At 42.1% G+C, this 9,109-nt stretch overlaps 1 protein-coding gene across 1 annotated transcript in view; it reads left to right on the top strand.

Moving 5' to 3' along the window:
* Nucleotides 1-549: 549 nt before the first annotated feature.
* Arhgap18 (Rho GTPase activating protein 18) overlaps nt 550-9,109 on the top strand; it is a 220,621-nt gene continuing 212,061 nt past the window's right edge. The window contains exon 1 of the mRNA XM_026786410.1: nt 550-970. Coding sequence (XP_026642211.1) covers nt 852-970 — 119 coding nt within the window. The 5' untranslated portion in view covers nt 550-851. The remainder of the gene's footprint in view (nt 971-9,109) is intronic.

Below are 9,109 nucleotides of genomic sequence, written 5' to 3'. Positions count from 1 at the left end.
AACATTTCCATCTCGTTTGTTGCAAATCGCTTCACACCGCTTTAAGAAATCAGTCTAGGCAGCAGATTATACACAGAGACATCAATAATTTGGCGGCTCGTTGCTTAAACTTTGAAACACAGGCAATTCTCTACCTAAGCCATCAATGATAGTAATGGATTTCACTGCTTATGCCAGTGGCGCTTGACCCCAGTGGCGGTTTAATTGCACAGGGACAGTTAAGATTAAAAGCTATTGATAGCTTCCAAACCGGTCCTGTCAACCTGTCAAAAGAATTGCTAAATCCACAGCGGTGCATCTTTGTTTTGCTTTTACAGCGGAAGGGTGAGGGAGGAGGTCATGCCCAACTTTAAAACGACCTCCGCAGCATCTCATCTAGCAACACTCCCTCACTATCCCCTTTTCATATTTAGAGATGTCAACAGTTGACAGGCCCCGGAGAGACAGCTGGAGCCTGAGCATGCTCAGTAGACACCCGCTTTCTGTGCTTGCAGAGAGCTTCCCTTGGCACAGCAGCTAGCACTAGACCTGAAGGCAGCCGGCTTGTGCGCAGCTGCTGCTCCTTGCTGGAAAGCTGATCGCCGCCCAGAGCCCGGCTTTGGATCCTCAGCAGCAGCTGAGCAGCTAGGGGGTCCCGAGTATGCACCAGCTGAAGCTTGTGCAGGCTCCGTGCTTGCGGGTCCTCCTCCTTCTCCTCTGGTGCCCACGTGCCCGCAGTCCTTAAAACAGCTGCTGGGATGATGGAGCAGAAATGACAGGTTCCAGATCCCGACTAGCCAAACGGGTCAGGCAGGGAGCGGCACAGAGAAGGGGTGTCGCGCCCGGAGTAAAGCGGCTCTCGTGGAGCACTCATGGTCATGTTTTCTCATGTCCACATTTCCTCACTTCTTGGGACTCTGGGGTCCCCTGCTCAGGACCTGCGGAAGACGGTTACAACATTGGCTAGGCTGGTGCACTGCTTCCACGGCCGGTAAGGAGAGCGAGCTTCTGCACGTTTTTGTTAACTTAGAGGGTCCACAGATCTCAGAGGGATTGTTAAAGAGCTTTTAACTACTGCTGGTATTCCCACGGCAGCGTTAGTAGTTTGTTCCTAATGGAGACTGGGGGAGCGATCTTTCCAGGATTAAATATATAATATGTTTAATCTGATGGAGATCAATCCCAGCATTCTTGTTCTTTTTGACATTGATCTCTTTGGATTCCACGCTTGGTAGAATTTTACCTTGAACCTGCCATTTAACTTTCTATTTGTGAGATCAGGTTAAAGGTAATTTATAATTTTTTAAAAATTAAGATTCCTGCCCTTTTTTTTTTTAAGGAAAGGAATTTCATGCAATACAGGTAAACTGGTTAAAACAAAGCTAAACAAAACCCAAAAAGCTCCAAATAATTACCACTGCAGCCAAAAAGGAACAGCTGATATTGAGATTCAGCATTCACTTGCTCAGCACTGAACTAAAGCTGACTGTGTGCACTGCGCTCATCTGATGTTTTTGATTGTCAGAAAGTGTCCAGGATTTATTTCTAAGAAATGAGCACATAACTTTGTGTTAAATTATCACTCATTCTGTGAATAGTGTGCAAAACTTTCTGCAGAGACATCAGCTGAAAAGCAGAGGGCCATTTTCCAAATGCAATTAGGTGTGTGTGTGTGTGTGTGTGTGTGTGTGTGTGTGTGTGTGTGTGCTGGAAACTGAGGAATCAGATTTCCAGATGGCTCTTCATATAAAGAAAGCCAGAGAATGGTGGGCTTTTGAAACTTAAAACCAAAAGCCTTTGAATAAAATTAAACACACATTTCCAAAGGAAAATGCATCCAAATGGCCATTTAATTGCAGCTACAACTTCCATTGCTATCCATTTGCCTGGATATTTTAAAAGAAGGAAGCACTCTGCAAGCAAATGAAGTGGGAGGAGCTTTGTGAGTGGTACCTGATCTTCAGCAACCTGATCGTGGGGCAGGAGATGCCTTCTTCCTGTTTGACATTAGATGACTCTCGTTCTTACTTAAATGATAAGCATCAATAACTTACACAAAATAGTAGTTTATTTCTCTTAGATATCAAAGGATTGGAGTTTTTTTTCCTGTCAAACATAAAACAAAAAAGAAAAACTGTGGAAGATAAAGAGGAAGGAAGCATCATGGCTGCATGTGATGCTCAGTGGGTAATAGTTGGGGAAAAGTTGCACTTTGTGGGCAACATTTTTAATGTCTATGTAAATGCCAGCTGGGACTTAGGATGCATTCCTTTGTGGGCACACTCAACTGTAAACAAGTGACACTATCACTCCTGACACCATCCGCTGTTGCTTTAACACCTGCTTTATTATAGAATTAACGCTCCCCACCTACCCCCTAACACCCTCCCCGCCCCGTAAGCACTTGCTGTTCTCCTCAACAGATCTATACAAGTTGTGAACATGGACCTGACACATGAAATTAAGGCAGGGAGGCAAGGCCAGGGAGGTGTGTCTCAGCCTTGAAGAAGGCCAATTAAGGATAATGATTGCAGCCAGTCAACACCTTGTAACAAAGCCAGATAAAAAAGGACAAAAAGCACATATAAGCACATTGCCTCTAGGGAGGGGGCTGAAACTCCCTGTTTCTAGTTTGTTCTGAAGTACAAGACCCTAACTATTTAACTGAATTAAATAGTTTTATTGCACAAAAGAAAGACAGCTCTTTTTAGCTTGCTTTCCTTGGAGGGGAGCTATACTGCCCCTCTTCCTCCTCCTCCTCCATTATTATTATTATTATTATTATTATTATTATTATTATTATTATTATACACAGGTAATACCATTAACAACAGTCCCACTATGAGTTCTGTGCTTATCTGCAACCCTACAAAAGTCACTGGGAATCCCCTCTGACGCCTGGCCTCTGACCTGCTCACACTGTAGCTCTCCAAGGTCTACTACATTCACAAATCTCTCTGTGTTTCACATAAAAAGCCATGCCCTTTTCAGAAGGCCCCAATGACCTGATACCTTACCTGAGGAAATAACAACCACAAAATAAAAGGCCATCTCCCAGACCGTTGCCTTGACGAGTTCTTGCCCTCTCTATGGGGCAATGGCTTTTGGAACGTGTGTTTCTAAGTTCTTACTTAGCAGTAACTGTCGTGAGTGTTGTTTGACATGCAGTGTCCTGTTAAACTCTCTTGTAAGCAGTCCCCTAGAATATCTTCATCAAGAGGAAGAGGAAAACAATGGTTATTTGCATATTTGGATGTGTGGGATTAGCAATGATTCTGGCTCACCCTCTCCTCTTTCACCATCTTCTAATTATGATGCTGGAGGCAGAGACAAACTATGCAATGCAAATCTCAGTGCTTCCCATTTTATTGATTTGATTTTATTGATTTTATTGATTGTGTCAGGGTTGGGACATCTCCTCCTTTACTGAGTTTCAGCCTAGGAACTGTAAAGTGTATCTCCAAAGCCACGCAGGAGGGCGATGAGGTTTCCTACAGCGAGTTGAGCTGTGAAGCAGGGGCTGGAAATGGTGTGGATTTCATTTTCTCTTAGCAATTCACTAGGATGAGATGGATCTCCAGTCCTGACACATCTAAGAGCACGCTTTCCTGGCCCTTCATTGGAGTAGAGTTAAAATCAGGGAGCATAGTACCGGTAGGTTTTGTTTGCTTTGTCTTTGTTATAGAGGTGGTTTTGCTACATACAGTGGAGTTCATTGGAGGAGATTGTGGGGGCTATGATGGAGTCAATGCGTGTGTCTGAAATAGGGAATGTTAGTAATGTGTGTAAGCTGGGTGAAGAGGTAAGGCCCACAGTGTACCTGACACAAAGATGTAGGATACCAGGCGAAACAGGGGCTACAAAAACTGAACTCTATTTCATTTTAAATTTAAAAAGAAATTGAAAATTTCATACCTGATTCCTGTATTTATATTTTCCATTCTCCTCCTCCCCACTGCAGCTCCTTATTGGACCCTCCACTCCCTTTCGAATTGGTTATCTTCTTTAATTATAGTATTACATGTGTGCTTACATACACACACACACACGCACACACACACACACACAAACACACACACACACACACACACCACAGCATCCATTTAGTGTTACTTGTATGCAAGTGTATGTACTTGGGATTGGATAAGCTATGAGGAAGCTTGTCCCTGGGAGAAAAAATTTACAATCCCTCACTCAGCAGCTATTGATTGCCTATAGCTTGTCATCTATAAGAAGGACCTTGTGAATCTTCCCCCATTTATTCTAGCATGTCAATCGGTGACACCATAATGGAGGTCTTATTTAGGCAACCACATAGTTGAGATTTCATGGATGAGGCTTCCTCTTCATGTTGAGAAGAATAAATAAAATTTGCAGGGAAATGTATAGGACTGGGAGGTGTTATACTGAGTGAGATAACCCAGACCCATGGGTTTTAGTTCCATGTCTTTAGGTATGTAACCTGAAATAACCGAAGAAGCCAGGGAAGCAGAAAGGGATCATGGGGAGTGGGGAGGAGACTGGAGTTTGGAAGCACAGTGGAATTCACTAGAGTATTTCACATTTGATAGTGTGGCTGCTGCATGAATGAATCATCCATAGTATGGATGGGAGGGATGTTATGCCATCAAATCAATGCATGGTGGATATGCCATGTCTGGATTGTTGAGTTTTCAAGCTAGGGTTAGTTTTCCTGTAACTTATTTTATGAAATAAGGCTGAATTCGGTTTGTCTCCAGACAATTCAATGTCCATGACAGAGCACAGTTTGTATTGGTAACCCACACTATTCCTCATATTGTATTCCCTGCCTCAATTAGGAGGTTTAACCATTGTTGTTTTTGTTCTTGAGAATGGCTTTGAATTTGTGACCCTTGACTTCCAAATGTTGAAATTCTGCGAGTACACCTGTCTACGTAGCCAGGATTCTTATTTGCCTTTTCTTTTTTCATTTTATTTTTCTTTTCCTTTCTTCTTCTTTTTATTTATTTATTTTTTTAATTCTGGAGACAGTGTTTCTCTGTGTAGCCCTAATAGTCCTGAAAAAAGCTCTGTAGCCCAGGCTGGTCTCGAACTCACAAGAGATCCACCTGCCATATGACCTGCAAAGGAGAAAACGCTGAGTTGTAGTTGAAGTTTTGGACCTATAGCAGGGCAGAACTTAGTTAGGTGTGGAAAGCTAGGCAAAATGCTGGGAGAAAGAAGGGTGGAGGCAGATAGAACTTAGTGGGTAAGCCACAGCCATGTGGTGATACACAGATGAATAGAAATGGGTTAAATTAAGATGTAAGAGTTAGCCAAACCGGGCGATGGTGGTGCACGCCTTTAATCCCAGCACTCAGGAGGCAGAGGCAGGCCGATCTCTGTGAGTTCGAGACCAGCCTGGTCTACAGAGCTAGTTCCAGGATAGGCTCCAAAGCCACAGAGAAACCCTGTCTCGAAAAACCAAAAAAAAAAAAAAAAAAAAAGAGTTAGCCAATAAGAAGCTAGAGCTAATGGGCCAAAGAGTTATTAATTAATACAGTTTCTGTGTGATTATTTTGGGGCTAAACAGTTGGGAACCAACAAGCAGCTCCTCTTTACAACATGTGCTCACTTGTACAATAGTGTGATCAGTGTTAACGCATTGTTTCTAAGTGCTTACTTAAAGGATTGTTCTCTCCTTAACTCCAGTCTGTGTGGCGTCAGCTTTGATCTTTGGTTCTATGCATGTGGATGCACCTAACTGATGGTAATTCGTGGAAAAGTGACAAACAACATTAAGTATGTTTTTCTTTAGAGTCTATCCTTAAGCAGCTCCCAGATTGGAGAAATTTTTCCTTACAAGAGGGTGCTCATTTCTTAGTATCTCTTCCCAGGCTGTTCTGCATCCTTTTCTTACACTTAGGAGTTGGATAAATTTTAGCCCTGGGGCCAAATCTGGCCTGATACCTGTTTTAGTACCTGAAAGGATTATCAGAACAAATGGCCTCCGCTCACTTCTAAATTGTACAGGATACATTTGAGCGTTTGTGACATATGACCTACACAGGAGAAATGCTGAGTTGTAGTTGAAGTTCACTGACCTTTGCTGAGACCTGAGGGAGGAGCTGCAAGCTAAGGTCAGAGTAGCAACTGTGAGGACACTGTCAAAGTGGCTGCTGTTAGGCCTTTTATGGAGTAATAAATGCTAATGTTAATGTTGATTGTGAATACAGAAAAAAAGCAGTAACAAGGTCTGATAGCTTTGTTTTAGTTATTATAATCTCCTAAGGGCTTGTAGCATCACCCCCTGTCCCTTAGAGCCCCAGGGGTCCCTAAATTACCACACCTGGGTGATCTACTTTGCTTTAGGCCTCAGTTCTCAGCTGGCTCTGTTCTTAGGTGCCATTCTCCAAAGCATTAGTTTAGAACGGTAATTTGGAGCCCTAAGCTGTATTTCAGAATCACCTAGGGAGTTTAAAACTTGTTTTCTAAAATGATCTTAGGCCTCACCTCAGACTTTACAAATCTGAAGCTCAATGGGTGTCCTACATTTTTAAAGAGAATGATCCAAAGGCAGTGGTCAGCAACCTTCCTAATTCTGTGGCTGTTTTATACAGTTCCTCATGCTTCAGTGACCCCCAACCATAAAATTAGTTTTGTTCCTACTTCTGTGATTTTCTGCTGTTATGAATTGCCATGTAAATATTTTTGGAAATAAAGGTTTGCCAAGCGGTCTCAACTAACAGGTTGAGAACTGCTATTTTGATGTGTGATGGGCTTGTTTTTTGAACTATCTTTTATGTAGGTTTTGACTCTGGTGTGTTTGAGATGTTTGACTGCAAGTTTGAAGCAACAGTTTGGTAGGAATTTCATTACATTATTCATTAAAAAAAAAACTCTTCAAACTGGGGTTCTGTTTGTAGTGTGGCTGCTGGGTTTGTCAGCAGATTGCAATACAGTCGTATTCTGAAAGCTATACCATGTTCAGCAACACAGAGTCTTTTCATTCCTCATAGTGAATTTGAAAACCTATGTCTCAACAAGTAAATCTGGCTGCAGTTCTGTGTGCAAAACTCCTTTTCCCCTTTTCTGGAAAGGGAATGAGACTTTCTCTTGAAGAGAGCATGAGTGGTTCACATTTGCTACTCTTACACAGCTTTCACAATGCCAATTGGCTTCTAGAAGAGGAAACGGCATCAGGGAAGTCTCTCTTGGTTCTTCCTACACTGCTAATGGGAGAAACCACCTGCTCTTTACACTCTAGAGGCCCTGTGCTCTGAGAGTGTGCTCTTGTTCGGAGATTCGTTTCCGGCCTCCACAGGATCCACATACTCTATCACTCCCTGTTTGTTTCTTTTTTAAACTGATCTTTTAAAAAATGCCTTTGTATTTATGCCCGTGCATGTGGGATTCACATGTGTATGGGTGCATAAGTATACATGTGCACGCCAGCGGTGGATGCTGTGTTTTCTCCTTTCTAGGAGTTTATCTTATTTTTAAAACAGCATCTTTTGATGAGCCTGGAGCTCACTGTTTTGGCTAGGTGGGCTGGTAGATAATCCCCTAGGATCTGTCTTTCCCCCCACCTCACCCAGAAAGATGGCCAGTCTTTCACAGTCTGTACATAGTTGCTGTGAATCCAAATTCAGGTACTCATTGCTTGTGAAGCACTTTCCCACTTGAGTCACCCCTCAGGCCTCCATTCCAGTGTTTTGTTGTTGTTATTTGTAATTCTTTGAAACTGAGCGTTACATCACAATACAAATAAGGAAAACAACAGTGAAATAAGGAATATAGAAATACCAGTTCCTTGGTGCTTTAGCAGCCAGCATAGTATCCAACAAGTGTGAAACACACACAAAGCTCCCAAGTTCTGTGCATGAAGGGCCAGCACTTCTGACATATTTTTTTTTTAAATATTTGCTCTTAAAAGTCTAGAAATAATTACTGAAACTTTGGTTTATAGATCACTGAATCCATACAACTAAACAGCTACCAACTCCCTGAGGTATGCAATTCTATACTATGCATCATGAGAGTTGATGTTTAGTATAGAAATATAAGCTTGACAAATGGCTGAACAAGAATAATTATCTATAGATTGAAAGGGCTCATGTATTAAGTGCAATTGGATTACTCAAATGTTGACCTGGATGGTTTCAGTGAAAGTTTACATGTTCTCTTGGGCACTTTATTAAGATTAAAAAGGATGTTTGGAAGTTGTTGTTAAGGGAAGGCCTGTAATTCTTTTCTAGGGCATGGATGCCACTCATAGCTGCCTGTCCTTCCGCTCCTCCAGCCAATAGTTGCCTCCTTCTGCTCTACAAAGGAGGCTGTTGTAATAAGGCCAGTTGTTCATTTCCCAGCCACTCAGACTTCTAAAATAATCACACAGAAACTATATTATTTGAAAGACTCGCCTATTAGCTCTGGCTTCTTATTGGCTAACACTTATATCTTAATTTAACCAATTTCTAATAATCTGTGTATGGCTATATGGCTGTGGCTTACTAGGTAAAGTTCTGTCCAGGGTCTGTCTCCAGCATTCAGTTTAGTTTTCCCCACATACCTATGTTCTGCCCTGCTCTGCTATAGGCTCAAAGCAGTTCTTTATTAACCAATGGTGTTTACAGCATACAGAGGGGACTCCCACATCAGGGTTTTTTTTTTCCCCTAAGGTCTTTCTTAGGGGAGGGGACTTAGAACATTTCTATGTGCTTTCAGTTAGTCTCATTCTCATGAATTATAGAAATCCACCTGCCTCAGCCCATCTAGCTGGGACTTAGAAACACACCAATGCACTTACTTCTTCAGCTCAAGGCTTCTAGGAAGCTGTAGTCCCTGGAGCAATCACAGAGCAAGAGAGAATGTTAGCTCATTATTGTTACTCTTAATGTGGCTGCAGGGTTTTGTTGTTGTTACTGTTCTTGTTTGTGTGGGCTTTGGTTATGTTCTGTTTTTGTTTTGGGACATAGCACTATGTAGCCTTGGCTTGTTGGAAACTAGTTATGTAGATCAGGCTATACTTATAGAGGTCCACCTACCATTGCCTCTCAAGTGCCAAGATTAAAGGTGTGTACCCCCATGTGAAGCTATGTTGGTACAATCTTAAGAACACTCATCTAGAAGTATAAGATACAGTGAATTATTCAACTGGAAGAACTGA

This window comes from Microtus ochrogaster, linkage group LG4 (genome assembly GCF_000317375.1).
Source record: "Microtus ochrogaster isolate Prairie Vole_2 linkage group LG4, MicOch1.0, whole genome shotgun sequence".
In the NCBI taxonomy this organism is placed as follows: Eukaryota; Metazoa; Chordata; class Mammalia; order Rodentia; family Cricetidae; genus Microtus; species Microtus ochrogaster.
This window is presented reverse-complemented; position numbering and strand designations above follow the sequence as displayed.